This window comes from Neolamprologus brichardi, chromosome 3 (genome assembly GCF_056152115.1).
Source record: "Neolamprologus brichardi isolate AB-2024 chromosome 3, ASM5615211v1, whole genome shotgun sequence".
NCBI classification, from domain to species: domain Eukaryota; kingdom Metazoa; phylum Chordata; class Actinopteri; order Cichliformes; family Cichlidae; genus Neolamprologus; species Neolamprologus brichardi.
Window position 1 is genome coordinate 29,561,532 of NC_142106.1, and position 19,105 is coordinate 29,580,636.

At 38.7% G+C, this 19,105-nt stretch overlaps 1 protein-coding gene across 1 annotated transcript; it reads right to left on the reverse strand.

Annotated features, from left to right (window-relative positions):
- Positions 1-151: 151 nt before the first annotated feature.
- Positions 152-17,880, reverse strand: LOC148104158 (uncharacterized). Its single transcript, XM_087838270.1, has 14 exons — positions 17,751-17,880; positions 10,531-10,820; positions 10,356-10,433; positions 9,842-9,899; positions 9,215-9,301; positions 8,670-8,936; positions 7,917-8,180; positions 2,751-2,858; positions 2,589-2,604; positions 2,403-2,488; positions 2,181-2,231; positions 2,043-2,099; positions 997-1,056; positions 152-846 (listed from the first exon to the last, which is right to left on the reverse strand). The coding sequence occupies exons 1-14, from the start codon at positions 17,878-17,880 to the stop codon at positions 764-766; spliced, it is 1,635 nt and encodes a 544-aa protein (XP_087694396.1). The 3' UTR covers positions 152-763.
- Positions 17,881-19,105: the final 1,225 nt, after the last annotated feature.

Sequence of the window (19,105 nt, forward strand, 5' to 3'; positions counted from 1 at the left end):
CGGCTGCGCTATATATGGAGACAAAGGGGGACACGATTTTATTAAGAATTTAAAGACACTCAAACTTTGCCTCTAAAGGGCTCAGTAACTCTGCACATAACTTCACTCATGATGTAACTCTCTATTCCACCAACCCAACAACAATAACTGTAAGTGAAAACATTGCAACAATAGCAGCTTTATTACTGTAACAAATACAGTAAACACAGCTTCTTTAAAACTCAATGTGAAACACACTGTTCCAGAGGCACAGCGGGGGACTCCATTCACCCGATCCCAACATGTCACAGTATATAAAGTGTGTGTTTATATGGCACACATAATCAGATAACACAATGAAAAACCTGCCTGCAGTTTGGAAGTTTGTAAAACTAAAAAAAATCTAATTTTTCAAATGATACTTAATCCATTCAGGGAAACAAAAATATTTAGAAAAGACATAGAAAATCAGTACATATACATGTATCAATAATGCAGTTTAATAACTGCTCGTGTGAAAGTGAAAAAGAAAATTGAACTCAAAGCCACATCATCACTTTTAGATAAAGCTCATTTAAACTGATTTATAAAAAAGGGGAAAAGCTTTTTTCTTCCCATTTCTTTTTTCAATGCTTTGTAAAATTCATGTGAAATAAAGTAAATTCTGTCCTGCATTTGTCTGCTTTTGCTTGTTTTGAAAGTACATAATCATGATAATTAAATGGTTAAAGGTGATTTGGTAATGAATTTACTTTCTTTAAAACCTATTTGATAATCATTACAGTCACAACATGAAAGCTCCTTGTGTTTCTTGTGGTTTGATTTCAGAATAAACCCCTTCGTCGGCTGTTTCAGTGGCTGATTCTCCTGCACATAAAAAAATGTTTTTTTCAACATGACTTTTAGTAACATCTTACTTTAAACTGACAACTTTACTCATTTATATCATTTTCCTTGATGGATAAATGAAATGTAAAAGAGAAGAAAATATGGTACCCATTTTATTGCTTTGCCTACTTTTGTCACTGTTACATTCAGCCTTACTGTAGGTGGCATCTGCGTACAACAGACTGTCATCTATGGACAGTTCATCAGGGTAAAGTAGGATGACATTCTTACCTTTACACTTACAAATCCACTTCCACAGGATCTGGGGCTCTGTACAAAGCCCACACACCTACCTATGCCTGCCACTACTTAAGCTGAAGAAATGAAGCTACTCATTGCTGGATCGTTGTATGACTCGTGTCAGTGTAGCCCCAGCTCAAGTCTGTTCATAGTTCTTGTTGATTCTTTGCCCTCGTGCTAGTTTGCATATTCTTGTTCTTATAGATATAGATATATTCTTATAGATTATCTGGACTTGTCCCTGTTTTCCCAGAGTGGATTTTCATGAGCGAGTGGAGAGTGGCTGGCAGTCTATGTTGTGTGGCGCTAACATAATATGCACTGTTAGTTGATTATTTACCTGCCGCATTAACGGGAGAGGACGTGCAAATGTTACCGCTGCTGCTGGGTTGAGATTCACGAGTCCGGAGCGGAATTAAAAACACGACATTCATTTAAGGTTATCGCGTGTTTTGTGAGCAAATGCTTTTGCATGTTCGTAGTGTTTCCTCCCTTAAATTAAATATCTACTTTGCAAGTATTGCAAGTTGCCCTGTTGTCATCCGTTCTCGTAAAGGATAATCAAACTTTTTAGTGTTTGAGCCGCTTAGGCGCCATGTTTCCTGCCAGGTAAATGACGCTCCACAACGTGGTGACATCATTCGGGGCGACTGGAATCGATAAGGGAATTGATTGCAAAAATGGCAAACAATTCCAAGGAATTGAAACACTGGGAACCGGTTCTCAACAAGAACCAGTTTTCGATACCCATCCCTACTTACATGTTGTTCCTAGGATATTTAAAAGTAGAACGGAAGGCAGAGCCTTCGGCTTTCAGATCATCTGATTGTTGGGGTTTTCTCTGTTTTACTGTAGGGTCAATGAGTCAATTGTTGTTGTGATTTAGCCCTATATAAATAAAATTGAATTGAACTGAAATTAACTTGAATTCTTACCTTTCTTAGTGAAGTTTTTAAGCTCAATCAAAGAATATGTGAAATCCCTGCATTCTGCTAAAATGGAGAATTAATATATAAAAATGGAACATAATCACAATGAGTCTGCATACTTATATGAAACTATAAATGCATTACCCTTTTCTCTGTCATTGTAGTCTCTGATTGATTCATATATACAAGCATCACCTGCAAAAACAAGTCAGTGATATATTAATCATTAACATTTCTATATATGAATTTGATCATCTTTTAAATAAAAAAAAAAACTGCAAATATCAGAGTCAAAGTTCACAATTTGACAATAAATAAATGAATGAATAAAGTAACAATAGCAAAATTGTTATGGTTAAAGCTGACCTTGGAGAGAAGTGTTTTGGCTGTGTTGAGCTTCACCCTGGTTGATCCTGTGTTTCATAGCAGAGCTCTGGTTTGTGCTCTGAGTCCTAATATAGTAATAAAATATAGTAAAACATTCAATTTGATAAGAAACACAGGTTGTAATTCTGGTTTGTTAAAAATGTGAAGTAGGAGATTTGAACCAACCTGATAAAAGATTTATCTGTAAAAAAGACAAGTACATGTTTTTCTTTTACTTTTTCTGGTGCTGTGACAGTGCATGGAGTGCTCAGGATACATCTGTGATTCTGAATAATTAGATAATAATGGGATCATAATCAATCTCGTATCAGAAGGAAAAAGTCTCACCTTTTAACAGTTTGATGTAACACAGCAGCAGAAGAAGAAGAATCAGTAAAATTCCACAAAGAAGTCCAGTGATCAACAGAGTAGGAAACGTTTCAGTCCTGGACTGTGCTGTAAGAAAGAATAACATTAATTATGAGGTGAGGTGCAACCAGGTAGCGTCAGATGGACTAAAGCATAATGTCTCTTATAATATTATAAAATAGAGCCTCACAAACACGTGGAATAATCACAAAGTATGCATATTTAACTGTTAAAAGCTTCTTTAGGCTGCTCCCTTATCACAAAGACTCACCTGATATTGCAGAAATTTTTGAAGAGTCAGTTTAATATGATGGATACTTTGTAGTGTTTATGCCACAATATCCATGTTTGTGAAGCTCTGATATCTGACCTGGCACTTTGTGATAACTTTATCCATGCTTATTTTGAATGAAGAAGGTTCAGCTTTAAGTTAAAGTACCCTGTGACTTCAGCTGCTCAGTATTTCACTGTCGGTCTTAATCTCTCCTACAAACTTAGACTCTAGTCGGACATATATTTCACTATTCTCCTAATGTTAAGTTAGTTCTGTTTGCATCTTGTATGTTCTGAATTACTTCATATTTTCTGTTCTGAAGATAGTGGAGATAGACTATCTTCTTGTGGATAGAAACTTGTGGAGAGAGACACAATATCATCCAAAAATCCATATTGTGGATTTTTGGGTTCCACACTACATAAATGTTATTGATTGACTTTGCATGTTACTCAGGGAAATATGTATTTGATCCCTAAGCAAACTGTGACTAAATACTTGGTGGAGAAACGGTTGTGGGCAACTGTAAAGTTGACTTCAGGAGACACAGCACTGACTTGGCCCCCCTTTACATCAACGGGGAGTGTGTGGAGAGGGTCCACACCTTGATTGATTGATTGATTGATTGATTGGTAATTTATTTCAACATGTGAACAATATACAAGTACATTTAGAAAAGAAAATAAGAAAGAAAAAAAATACTGTACAAATTACATACAAAAAAAAATTATTAATTTACATGTTGAAAGGGAGTGGGAAGAAGTAAACACTTATTTAATCCCACCCCTTTGCCATAAATTATCAGTTAATATTTAGTCAGCTTCCTTACTGATATAATTTGTAATAACAACAGTGAACAGATTTCTGATATACTATATACTATAATATCATATCATGAGTTGTTTTGGTTTTTTTGGGTTTTTTTTTTAAATAGAGACATTCACTTAATTTCAATATTTTCTTTTTCTTTATAGTTCGAGAAGATCATATTTTTATAACTCTTTTTGAACAGTTTTATGTTTGGACATTGCTTTAATTCCATATTCAGACTGTTCCATAGTTTCACTCCATGAACAGAAACACAAAAGCCTTTTCTTGTAGTACGTACCTTCATTGTTTTGAAGTTACAAAAACCCCTTAAATTATAACTTCCTTCTTTCAAAAAAAAAATACTCTGAATATTACCTGGCAGTTCTTTATTTTTTGCTTTGAATAGAATTTGTGCTGTTTGGAATTTCACTAGATCGTCAATTTTCAATATTTCAGACTGCAAAAATAGTGAGTTTGTATGTTCCCTATAACCTGCATTGTGGATGATTCGAATTGCTTTTTTTTTGAAGAGTAAAAAGTGAATTTAATGTGGTTTCCGGTTCCTTGGTGTCCTCATCTCTGCTGACATCTCCTGGACAGACAACATCTCAGCGGTTGTCAAGAAGGCCCAACAGCGGCTGCATTTCCTGAGAGTCCTCAGGAAGTACAAGCTGAACTCCAACCTGCTGCTGACCTTCTACCGCTCGTCCATTCTTATCTTAAAAAAAAAAAAAAAAAATTCCCAGAGGAACCCACCCGAGGGATTAATAAAGTTTTATCTTATCTTATCTTATCTTGAGAGCCTGCTAACCTACTGCATCACGGTATGGTACAGCAGCTGCACCAAGGCGGATAGAGTGAGGCTTCAGAGTGTGGTCAAGACAGCACAGAAGATCATCGGCTGCCCTCTCCCCTCCCTGATGGACATTTATTCCTCCCGTTGCCTCAGCAGAGCAGCAAACATTATCAAGGACAGCTCCCACCCTGGTTTTAACATGTTCAGCCTGCCTCCCTCAGGGAAGCGCTACAGGTGCATCAGCACATACACCCACAGACTCAAAAACAGTTTCTTCCCCAAAGCCATAACCACCCTGAACTCACACATGCACCGATAACACAGCCCCCCCCTTCAAATTTTTTTTCTTCCCACTTCCTCTATGGACCACCACTGTGCAATACCAATTCTATGTGCAACAACTCAACTGTATATACACAACACTATTTATTGCATATTACTTTTTTTTAAAAAAACGGCTTGTATATTTGTACATTTTATATATATATATATATATATATATATATATATATATATTTCCCTATGTTAATACTGTCCATATGTATATAGCGCTGCAGAACTGTACACGCCCCCCCCCCCCATACAGAGTAGGAGATGCTCTGTATCTCATTGTACAACTGTATAGTGACAATAAAGGCATTCTATTCTATTCTATTCTATTCTATTCTATAGGTATGTAGATTGTGGGGGTTGCCATATAGTGCCTTGAATGGCTTGTTTGAGAAAGGCAAGAGAAAATCAAAGAGAAGACAGAGAACCCGCACGCGCTCGTGTGTGTGTGTGGAGCCAAGGAGAGGAGAAGTAGCCGTCTCGCGCATGTTGTCACTGTCAGACACATTAAGGAAGCCTCACGTTTCGGCTGAGCCCAAAAGGGGGATCCGAGAGCTCAGTCAAAATTAAGTTGCTTGTGCGAAGCTTGGCTTTTTGTAGCCGCTAGCCACAACATGTGGTGCTGTAGGCCATCGCCGACAGCGTGGTGGCGGGAAGTTGGAGCAAAAGTTAACCTTGGCTGCACTTTTCTTTAAGACCCATCTCCGTTTCCAGTTGGATTAGGCCGAGTTCGGCCGTTAAGTGAATGTTTGGAGCAGCAAAGCTAGCTGCCTCGCTGGGAGCTAACGAGTCTCTGCGAGGGCTTTAGCGACCTCACTTAATGTTGCCAGTTACTGGCCTGAGTTTGGGCTCATTCTAAGAAACAAACACAAGAACAAAGTGAGTCAGCGGTGAATAGGGTATGTGTTTTGTTCGGCTGTGTGTGAAAGCGTTGCCGTTGCGTAGCCTGGTGATTTTCCCACGTAGTGTCACACAGAGACAAAGGTATGGTTTCTATTTTCTTTGCTTTTGTGGACCCCAAACTGTATTGCTCACTCCGGCTGCTGTATCTTTGGTCAGCTTAACAGACTAGGATCCCACTGTCGTCTCCTGTTCACTACAGTTACACCTTCAAAGAAGACACTGTATATGGTTTCATATCCAAAGGACATTTTTGTTGGGACTGACTAGTAGAAACTGGGACCATTTCCTTATGAACATTGTAAATTGTGTTATGTTGGTGATACAGTGTTAATCATTCTAGAGGGGACAGTCAATTGATGTAATCTGGAAACCCTTGGGTTTTAAAGGAGGGTTTCTGTAAGCGCTCTAAGGAGAATTAGTTCCTTTTATTTCTATTATGTTGTTCATGTTGTGATTTTTGGACCCCTTCTATTGGAGCATAGACAATTCAGGCCAATATTTACTCAACTATATCGGGTCATATTTAGGCATTTTGTTATGATGTAAAATTTGTGTAAATTCTAGTTATAATCTGGATTATTTTATGTTGTAATGTAATATATTATGCTCCATAAATTTGTCCTGTTTTGTTGTGTTGTTTTAAAGTGTTGGTCGGTGTCGTAAAGGTAGTGTGTAGTGGGCCACCATGTGGTGATGAAAGGTGAGGCTAGTACGCAGGGCATGGAGGAAAAGTTTTCTGATCATTGCTGTGATAGTAATTTCAGATATAATATCATAGAAATGTAAATGGAGCTCCTACTGGAGACATTTGTTTTGTACTTTGTGTAGAATAAACAAATGTTTTTCCTTTTTTACATTTTCCTCGTTTTTTGCCACTGAAAGGCATACAAGTACCGTAGTTTTCGGTAAGCTGCTACTTTTTTCCCACACTGTGAACACTGCGGCTTATAATGACGTGTGGCTAATGCATATTTTTTTCATGCGGCCAAAAACATTTTGCCTGGTAACAGTAGACCAATCAAAATGATAAGTAGTATATATACGCTATATATTTTTATCGGTTGTTAACAGATGTTGTAATGTTGTTTATGCACTGTTACATAAAAAAACCATAAGCAACGTAATTTGTGTGTTACCGATACGTACGTATACTTAAAGGTAGTCGTGTTACAGGCGCTGTTCGAGGAAAAAAAGCATTTGCAGTATGTATTTTTGTATGTTACCCTAATGTTTATGTTACCATGTTGATGTTACCTTATGGATGAAATTAAACGTTAAAAATCCTCACGTGTAATATTTCTGTGTAAATATCTCATATTACTAGTGAAACGCATACGGCTTAAAATCCGGTGCGGCCTGTACAAGTACAAAATTGATTTTCTTTCTACAATTAGAGCATGCGGCTTTTAATCAGGTGCGCTCTGTAGTCCGGGATTTACATTAATCTAACAAAAGAACAAGTCAGAAACCTTACGTCCTGCAGAAGTGGCAAAGAAGGACCAAAGATTGCCGCTACACCATCTATAGCTAGTCTAAACCAAGGGCTTTAAAACAGTGTGGTCACCATAAGATTGCATTGCCCTGATGTTGTGAGCATTCAACATCAGTATACCTCTATTTAGGTTTCCAACAACACATAAGAAGCAATAAGACCAAACTGCCATGCTATGAGTACATCCTTCTTTTAGCTAAGCACAGGACGGTAAAAGGGTCCAAGCTGTAATAATACTGATGTAATTCACTTTCCTCCACTCTGTCCTCTTACACAGGTCCATATTGAATATTATCCTTTCAGTGCATACATTTTTTTTTTGCTTCATTGCATTATGATGCTTTATGTTATTTGTAAATTACTCCTTTCCATTATTTGTTGTGATGTCTCCTTGCTCCGACCACAACAACAGATTCACAAGAAGACAGAAGACTTCTCAAAATAGATACAAATAGAAACATGAAATCAACATGAAAACTTAACACAGTATATTGATAATCATGAGTGAATGTATATTTCAAATTAAATGACTGAACTCACAGGTTATCTCAATGGTGACTTCATCACTTATATCAGTGTAGTAAACTGGGTTTCCTCTTGTTCCTCTGCAGCTGTAGATTCCTCCTTCAGATACTCTGATATCTCTGTTTTGTTGATCTCCGATTTGAACTTCAGAGGTTCTTTGGGTTCGTCTGAACCACTCATATTTCCATCCATCAGAGCTCTGCACAGAGCAGGACAGTGTCACACTGCCCCCTACTGTTATGATTGTTGTTCCTGCTGTCAGTGTGGCCCTGGGAATATCTGATGTTATGATAGTGGAAGAAAAATAAATAAATATCTGTGATTCGTTATAACAACATATGAACACTGAAAAACAATACAGTTTATATTTTTATTAGTTGATCTCAGCATAAATGTTTGTCTATTCTCTATTGAAGGAAACACAATGATGCATTAAAATGTCATTCCTCATGTTTTGGTTTAGATAACAGAAACACCTTCACTTTAAACTTCATGAAGCTTTTGATGTTTCTCCTTTTCCTTTAGAAATGTAATTAAATTTAATTTCATCCATAACTGCTGTTGTTAAAACTCACACACCTGCTAATGATAAATTAGTCTGTCAGTATTGTAGCACTGACTGTACTGTGAACGAAGTAACAGGTACAGTGATCTTGGTTAAAGTTCAAGTTTCAGTGACAAATTTAATTAAATGTACTCTATTTTATAATTCAGTTGAGTATTTGAACAGGGATCATACATTTGTGCTGTCGGTCACTGAGGACTTACCTAATACAGTTATTGAGACAGTATTACTGTTCTTTATATGATTTGAGCTCACCAAGCTACCAGAGCACTGATATTCACCACTGTCCTGTGTAGATATAATTTCTAATCTGTAGTCTTTGTCTGTGTCGTAGGACACAAATTCTTGACTGTCCTTGTTGATTTGGTAATACCAGTCAGTGTCTTCTCCTTCATTCATGTCACATTTGAAGGTAACAAACTCTCCAATGAAAAAACTGGACCAGCTGGGTTCAATAGTTAACACAGCATCTAGAATCCAACACAACCACAAAGTTAACAATCTGAAACACTTTTATGCACAAAACAATCTGTGACAGTACGTTCATACACTGTTCATATATTGTTCATATATATATTTTACTATTCAAAACACAAACTGTGTTTATATTCATAAAATTATAAATTAGTGATGAACAATGAAATAAAAACAACAATGTGAAGTGCTTAAGACTGATAAAGCAGTTGATGAATCTTTACTGAATAAATAAAAAAGAAAGAAACAAGAAAAAGTAAAACTTTTCAGTCACCTTGAACATGTCCAGTGCAGAGTAGCGTACAGAGCACTACAATAAAGAAAAAAATGGTGAGAAAGTGAATGGACTTCTTTAGGTTTCCTGAAGGTGTTTCATATCTTTGCCAAGAAGCTTCTTCAGTTTTAAAACCAAATGGTGGAGAATCCCAGTTATTTAAACCCTAGTGGTGGTATCCACTAGTTCCACTATCCACTAGAAGGCTGTCAATATTGATCCTGTGCCTCATCACATGAGCCAAGGTGTGAACAACAGTGTCATGGGTCATTATCACTTTGAGGTTTTTACTTTTCTTTCTTTTTTTAAAAATCTTGTCCTGTCTGAAAGTCTTTGCAATGAGAAATATGATCTGAATAAATTTTTCTGTCAAACACAGCTATAAAATTTCTCCAGGCTCCAGAATTACTGAGCCTTTTTTTCCCTGGTGCAAGTCCCTACTAGATTTACTAGCCCTGCGCAGATTTGCGTAAATTCCCCTGACCCTAACACCTCTTGGCACCCTGCTGAGATTTTCACAGGTCTTCAGCTCCATTGTTCTCCTACTTTAGTTGTGCAAACACACCCTCCCCCAACCATGAGAGATTCAGGTCTTTCCTTCCCTGCAAGGCTACTTTCCTTCCTTACCTGCAGCGTAGAATACACCATGGTAGTTCTTGTCAATCCTTGTCACTACATTGCATGGCTGTCCATAAAAATCTATACATAGAGTTGTACATATATTTATATAGCAACACCTTACATAATATGCATAAAGTCTAGTTATAGACACACACACACATATATATATATATATATATATATATATATGTATATATATATATATGTGTGTGTGTGTGTGTGTGTGTGTGTGTGTGTGTGTGTATATATATATATATGTATATATATACGTTCTCTGCCAGCCTCTCTTCCTTCTGACCCGCGTGTCCCTGTCATCAAATCGAAGGTGTTGTATAATTGAAATGAATCTATCTCAGGGCATTGTCTCTTTGATTACTGGCACCAAAAATCTTTCTGACCAGCAATCCGCAATGGCACCAACTGGACACATGATTGCTCTCACAAACAGGATTGAAATGAATGCCATCAGTTCATGAACTGACAAATTCCAGTCCGGCTCTGTTCTGCGGGCTTGATGTACCATACACTCTCTGATGGTCTGCAGCATTCCCACTTCTAACAGGCAAAGGAAGCTTTGGAGCACACTTGTAATCTTACGCTGTCGGAAGATAAACAAATAGAGAATGGAAACTTTACATGAACCTCACTCTAAATGGGTTTATATAAATATCATATCTACTATGGCAGTGACAAACCTTAGCAGATGCTGTGGGTCCAGCTTGTGCAGTGAAGCATGAGCGACTTGCTACTGCACTGGTCATTCCAATGTCCTCCTCAACCCACACAGTGCCATCATTTGCCGTGTGGCTCTGGCTGGGCTTCCCACTACCACGAGGCATGTTGGGTTCTTGTTCCGTCTCCTTTTCAGATTTTTCTGAGGAGGTATCAGTGGCCTGCTGGATGATGAATGAATGAAACCTCTCCTCCATCAGAATCTGCTTCGTCCATTTCCTGAAGCAAGGCCTTTTGAGCGGGGAGGTTCTTCCTGTGTGGCAGTGATACGGAAGCCATCCTGATGTGCATTCTCAGAAATGCGAACAAGAAATGATTCTCCCGCCTGGGTCGGTCTGCTTTTATGCACAGCACTGTGCTGTAGTCAAGCAATGCCACTTCCTCACATACACAGTGACAATGAGAGTCAAGAAAGGTGTGAATGTGTGTCTTTTATATTTGCAGGTCAGTCAATGTGTGGAATATTTTGTATAGATACGGCAGGCATTTCTGAAAGTTGTAACACAGAGGTTTGGCCTGACTTGGATCTGAGCAACTCTGAGTGAGCAAATGCAAATGTGCCAGGCCTCAAGGATAATGGGTGGTTTGCACAACAAAAGCTGGAGGAGAAATGAGCTGACGACCTGTGAAAATCTCTGCAGGGGTGATTAACACCTCGGGACTTGCACCAGAAAATAAAAAAGCCAGTAATTCTAGGGGGTGTTGGGTTTAGGGAAGTTACGCAAATTTGCACAGGTTTAGTAAACCTAGTGTTTGTTAATCCTGTCCTTTCTGGAAGTCTTTGCAATCAGAAATACAATCTGAATAAACACATACAATACAAATACATTTTCTACGGGCTCCTCTGGTTCATATGTTTATCTGTTCATCTTCATATCTATTTGTGTTGTTTCAGCAATTACATTATATGTAGCAGCACCTGGAACATAAAAATATGACAATGCACAGATACATTGATAAAAAATCTTAATGTGAGTGTCGAGTCTGAGTCTTAGTCAAGAAATGTACTTGATAATGAAGGTGGGAAGCCGCAATAACAGGCAGACAGAGATGGATAAATTCATCAAATTATCACTGACGGAGAAACAAACCTTTCTTAGATAAACTAAACCAGCTCCACTCTGATCTGAGTCAGTGCACCAAAATCTAATCCAGTCTACAAACAAACATGTTGGTAACAAACATGAGAGTCCTCTGATCACATGACCTGAAATGGTACAAAAGACTGATGCTCTGTTCTTCTTACTAAAACATGTTTATGGATTAGTATGAATCAAACAATAGGAGTCAGTGATGTACTCACAGAATAGGCCCAGCTCACAGAGCAAAGTGGCTCCCATCCTCACATCCAGCAGTGACACGTCTGAAAACTTCTACAACTTTCTGTAAAGAGAGAGAGTGAAGCAGCAGCACAGCAGATACCAAAGAGCTGTGAAGAGAACAAAGATTTTTTCAACTTCTTCTCTCTGCTTCCTTCCTTTTTCACTGAACTAACACTCTTTAACAAGATCTGACCACAGCATGACGTGTTTATACTCTTTTATATTTATTTCAATTTTCATCTCTCCAGGGTGTACCCTACCTCTCATCCTAAAACAGCTGAGACAGGCTCCAAATCATCTGAGACGCTCAACTTTATAAACAATTAAGGAAATAGATTCATAGAAGAATAAAGTTTTAACTGATGCTGATAAACAGAGATGTCAATATAAAACTAAAAATACATCTGAACTGACAAAGCTGAACTTGACTCATTTAAAGTATTTCATTACACTAATGCAGATTTTTTTAACATGAAATTGTGGTTTGCTGATAAATTCACCCACATGTTGTGAGCAAGCTCAAGCTAAACAGAAATAGTGTCGTTAACCAGAAGTGGGCGTGAGGCAAGAGGAAGTCCTGCCCCCTCTCTCAGATTATATCTCAGTTACTTTAAAAGTGCTGCTGTGTTTATGGTGATGTCAGCTGGGCTGAGTTGCTGAGGCTCATGGGTAATGGTTTTGAAATCAAATAAACTTTAAACATGTGACAAAGGTGTAAGTGTGGCATGCTGAACTTCAATGCTACATCAGTGCCACAGTTTCACACTTTGTACTTTATACTTTACAGAAGAAGAGGAAGAAAATGCAAAAAAAAAACCCAAATAAAGGTACAATGTCGCTTCACCTGCAGTTACACCTATTTACTTGTATTTATATTTATTTATTACTATTATTTTTAAATGGGTAACTACTATACACAGATCACAGCCACTTAGCAGTGGGTGTTTCCCCTTTTCACACTCTGGAAACCTTTTAAGAGACATCTGTAATGGAAACTTACATGCCTGTAAGTTTCCATTGCATACTATAACCTTAACTATCTCATTTGTGATGCATGTGTAACTGAGTTACTATTTCAGCTGTGTGGTCATTACTCATTTGTAAAGCTACTTGTGTGCTAGCGACTGTATATTAGCATGTGTTTGCTAACTTGCTATGATCAATAATGCTAGTTAACTGAAGGTGATGTTTATGTTTAATTTAGGCAACCTTAAGATTTATGTTTTTGCTGGTTTTCATGAAAACTAAGTTTCAATTAGTACATTATGTATGTTCAGTGAATGAGAAGGTAATTATCTGTTTTGTGTCTATTTAGTTTTACAAAAAGAAAAGAAAAAGGAGAGAAATGAAAATGGATAAGGGATACCATGTATAAGAAGCCTTAGTAACATGGCCTGTAAACTGGAGATGCAGATCGAAGTAAAGAAGAATCTCAGTTCAAAGCATTATCTTCTTCTCATTCTGTTCACTGTCTGTCAAACTGGATAAGCTAAATCACGCCCACATCTAGTGAGGACAGAACGCTCATGTTGTCTTCACCTCAGTTTCACAAGAGATACCACAGAGTGAGATTTACACAGCACTTTTCTAGTTTTAATGACTGTTAAATAGTGATGTGTCCTGTGTGTCGAAGCGTCGAATCGTGTGTCGGGTAATCTCGGGGGCGTGTCTGTGAAGCGCGTATCGAGGCTTGCTTTGATTACGTATGCAGTGACGTTCGAGGCCTCGCGGGCAGTCCGTACCACGTGACTGATTCAGGGACTGGTTCACCGGTTCGCGCCAGATTCGAAATAAAATGGACAGAAAAACACAGCTGATTTCCCATCACACTGTGTTATGGAATTGGATTACGTACGTGTTACATAGTTACTTGAGCATTTCCTTAATCGATGGAACCAGGAAGGAAGAGATTTTTTATTTTATTTTATCTCTCCTAATAAAGTATGTACACAGTAATAAATATCACAAATGATAAGCACCATAATATAAATAAACAACACTACAGATCCTATAATCTGATTTCTGTCTTTTAGTTTATTAAAAAGTGAAGTACTAAATAAATACTAGTTTGTGTCATTATCCAGATGTACATAAGCATGATTACACAGGTACTAGCGGGTTTTGATTATCGATTAAAATCGATTCTAGCTTGGATAACGTGATATCGATTCATTAAAATTCTGAATCGATTTTTAATATAAATATTACTACATTTCAACCACCACCAAACAGCTAAAACAGTAAATGAGAGCAGGTACACCAATTCTGCACAAAGACGTAAACACAAAGCGCTGACGTATCAGAATCAGTGAAATGTCGCCTTTCTCACCAGACAGCATGGACACGATCGGGGCTGAAAGCCGACAGCTCACTGATTCTAATCTAAGACATCTGCTGTGATGCTTACACATTAGATAAAGTCTCGAAAGTGTCAGCTTTCTTTTTATAGTTATAAAAATATGCAAATGTACTGATCTATGATCTGAATTATACTTTTGACTGACTGTCTGAGGCTAACAGTTACACAAACATACCAAAACTCTGTCCTGATAGTTTCCACTTTCTCTTTTGTATCACACATACTGAGACAATATTCAGGATAAATAACCAAGAAAACAATTTATTTATTCAGTTTAGAGGTTTACACATCATTATAATCACAGAGCCTTCACTTGAATTGTCCACTTGATGGCGCAGTAGAGCAAATGAATCATCACAATGCTTCGAACCATGAGTCGACCAATTGGGTGGAAAGCTTCAGTTCATCATGAGGCTTCATCTCACCATCACTAGTGTTAAAAGTTAAAACTACAAGCCACATTTAAAAAGCAGTTTATACTGTACAATTTAAGTACTTCAAATTTCACAGCAATTCTATGATCACCAGATAACCTGAGATGCACCTTCCTATTTTTATGCAGTACAAATATAGGATACAGATAGAGCTGGGCGATAGAACGATAACGATATGTATTGCGAAATAACTTTTTCTCGATAGAAAAGTTAAACTATTGCGATAGGCCTCATCTCTCTTGTCCTCTTAAAAAAAATGAATAGCCAATCCAAATTAACTAGCGCAGAGCCGAACCAATCACAGCCGCAGCGTCACGTCACGTGACTTGTTACGTACAGCACAAGTGCCATGTGTATTTGTTTGGGAAGCAGCCAGCCGCCGTGCCACCCGGGTAATGGAGGAAATGAGTGTGCTGACTAGAGAAAAATCAACCGAGAGCGTGACCGAAGGTTACCGAAGAGAAAACAGATGATGGTTCCAACGCCGGAGAGATTGTCGAACGGAAGAGCCATAGAAGTTCCACAGTGTGAAGATATTTCAGCTATTTCAAGTCTGACAAAAAACAGAGTAGTGTGCACTGTAAATTGTGCCGAAAGCAAGTCTGGAAATACAATAAAGCGGTGCATGCTCAATCTCTGACTGGAAGCGCTAATTCGTCATTCAGCTTTTGTCAGACTAAAGTAACTGTTAAAACAGTTTGAAAAGCTAAGCTATACAACAAGGAAAGATTGAGAATTTCCTTTTAGTTCTCAGTTTATTTGATATTGACAAAAGTTAGTCAAATTTGTCTGTTCTTCTGTAAAACAAACTAAGATTTATTTTTAGAATTAATATTTTGTTTTTAAGTGGAATTGACAATTTAGTAGTCTGTGTTTTTTGTTCTATTTTGAAACTTAAACGCTTTAGCGGCTGCCTTTTGTGTAGTTTGCAATATTTGCCTTTATTTATCTGAAAAAGTCTCATGTTCCTTAAGTACATCTACCCTGTTGAACTTATTATGGGAAATAAATATTTAAATCAAAACAAGCTGCTGATTATTTCACATTTTACTTGTGAGTAACGGCACATTTAAATCTTACAAATATAGTTATTTGGCTTATATAGTGTTATATATTGTTATTGTCTGAAATGAAAAAAACATATCGTGATATGAAAAAATCTTATATCGCCCAGCTCTAGATACAGATGAGCTAAACAGCTTCTGTTGAGGAGCTAAATAAAGGCATTTTATAACTTAGTTTAGCAGAGGCTGAAACACAGTTGATAATGTATCTCAAACTGCCCGGATCAGTCATATCAGATAGATAAGTGCTACATTTAGAGTTTTGCAGCAGATAAATTCTTTGCTGTTTTTTTTTTTTCTTGCTTTTGGCAGAAAAGGAAGTCTTTGACATGCAGGAGTATACTGAGTATTAACAGGACAAGTTGTCTAATCTAGCTTCTGGGGACAGTATGCAGTGACTATGTATGCATCCCAAGTGTTTGCATAGAAGGTCCCGAGTTGTACTGTCCCATGTCTTACGGCGTGTTTACACCGAACGCGCTAGACGTGAACAAACGCGCTAGACACCCTTAATTTGACACGTGCGCCTGCTGCTCGGTCAGGCCTCTTCCGGGGCGCGGAGGGCCCTCGGGCCTCCGGCCTCTGTGCCTGCGGCTCGGTTCACTCTGGCACAGCTGGCTGCCGGCGGAGCCGGCGGGCACGCCGGTGCAGCCCCCTCTAGTTTCTGCCTGGTGGCTACTGGGTGACCCCTCGTCTGGGGATCCTCAGCCCTTCCCATGAAGGTGGCATGGATGCCCCTCCGGTGGTCCTCCTTGGGCTCTTGCACTCTGGGGCCTCTGGATGTCTGGGGCCTGGATCTCCCCCATGCCTGCTTCATGCCCTGGGGGACAGAGGTGTGCACACAGGTGTGCACACAGGTGTGCACACAGGTGTGCACACAGGTGTTCGCTGTTCGTAGACTTGAATCACACCTTTCTTGGCTGCTACTTCAAAGCACATTGTGCGCTGTCTGTCCTGCGTGCTGCACAACAACGTTCAATATTTGGTATTTGCTGCTGTTTACACTTAGCTAGATTAATGCGATGGTGTGGTGTATAGTATGTTGCTTTGTTTTGTTTTGTTTTTTTGCTTGTTTTCTACTCTTTTTCTCTCAACAGGTGATCCCGGAGATATTTTTTTCCCCCCCTTTCTCACTGTCCCTCTCCCCTTCTGTTTTTCTTTTCCTTCCTCTTTCTTTCTCCCTTTCCTATCCTTCACTCATGTCTGTCCCGTCTGTATCAACTGAAAATAAAATAAAATAAATAATAAAAACAAAGGTTGATCAAATGGACCAATACGGCAATGCCATGATGATCCATTTGGCAAAATAAATCCATTGGGTATCCTTGTTGGTCTTCAGACAACAATTCTGACGGCTAAAGAACCAAATGGGACAGGCAAAAAAAAAAAAAAAAAAAAAAAATTTGACACGTGCATATTCGCACCTCGACGCGTGTCCAATGCGAATCAATCGCGCGTCAAAATATGCAATACACACATGAACATTAGTCACAGTTCTCACAAGTTATTTTTTAAAGGGCAAACCTTTGTAGGTTGCAAAACGTAAAAGTATTATTATGCCGCGTTTTGTTTTCATCTGCCTGCCACTTTCGTGTGCCTTTTTCCCTCCCGGTGCAGGTGTCTATTTCCGAATGAAGGTCATAGTTATGGGTGTTTTTGTGCTGTTTTTTCTATTGGATGTGATGGTTATCAAAACCAAACATGATAAATTTGGCAAGCGCAGGAAACACGGCACGGAGGAGATTTGTCAACCAGGCTGCAGAATGCAAAGCTGTATTTTGCAATAAAAAAATCAGCGAAAAAGCGAAGCAGTGACGGATGAACAGCGGGACCACTGTGTGCTGTTTATTAATAAACAATAAAATATAAAAATTCCTATATGACAACATGCATAAAAGCAGAATGGTATTTGTACATCAGTGGCAAAATAGTGGTGGCTTGCTAGGTTTTGTGCGGCTTCCCTGGGTCAGTCAAAAATTTCATAAGAGAAATGAATGAACTTACCAGGTTGCCCGATCTCTTCACATATCTTCCTCCAAGCTTGGTCCTTCATATTCCTGTCTCGGTACACAAAGCAGCTGGTGTCGTACAGCTCCGGGTGGTTTGCTAGGGTGCTGATTAGCCTTTCCTCCATATTGAATGAAGTATGAAGGGCTTTGGCTGGATCTGCCCCTTTGACCTAGGTCAGGGTCACGTCACCAGGCTTGGTTGTCGCGGCGCGAATTGACGCTGGAGTTCAGATTTTTCCAACCTGAGCGGTAGACGCGAAACGCGCGTATGCACAAAATGCAACACAAAAACTGACATGCGTGGTTTTATTCATGAGTCAAATGTGCCAGACGCGCTGCTTTGACGCATTTTTAACGCATTTTTGCATTTTCGCGCCGCAAATCTGCTTCTGAATTTTCGCGGGACCCGCAATCGCGTGTCATCGCGCTTCTACATTGACTTTATGTAACAGTGTTTATGTGGTGTTATTCCACTTGCAACAAATGTCAGTGTAATGGGGAAACAGCGCCCCCCTCTCGGTGTGGCTGGTTAGGTGAGGCTGGCTGCAGTAATCGCTGCCAGTCTGCCGTAGCCATACGAGAGGTGAGTTGTATTGTTCCGCACACGATATAGCTAAGTAGTACAGACACATAAAACATGTTTGATTAGCTGATGGGCACCGAGTGTAATAAGTGCTTAGTGGACACATGTCCAACACCAGTTTTATGTACTTTTCATTTGTTTATTATTGTGTAAAACTGTATGCTAAAGCGGATTGCTAATGGGATGTTCTGCCATAGTGTGCTATGCGGAGTGGTGTGTGGCGAGCCTGTGCACTGATAATACACCGTTGTTTATATTCAGGCAATAAAGTGGCAATGATCGATAAGAGACTCCTTGTCTTCTTAAAAAAACACAACACAACGCAGAGTCAAGGAGTCTGTTTGGGCCGAACGGTTTCAGCGGTATGAAGCAGAAACCGGTTACATTTACATGTAAACCTGACGCTCTGATAGCGTCTATCGCCTTCGGTGTTAAAGTCTGCATACTGCTGAAAAGTCAGGTGAGTGGAGTCCAGATTATTGCCCCAATTAAACACATTAAACAGAATATAAAGTGTAAAGTATTTAATATGAGCTCAAATGTAAACATACAGCAGTAATATTAATGCATCATGTGTAGTGATGTGTTTTCACAGTGTTTGATTGCATTTTTTAAAAAAAGGAATAGTTTGAAAAATTCCTACACCACTTGCCATTACTAGCTGATAGTAAATAATTGGTGGTAACATAGTAGATATTTGTCTAACTATAGAATAATATTTTACAATTCTTCAGCCACTTAGTAGTGCCGAAGGTGAAGATTTCCAT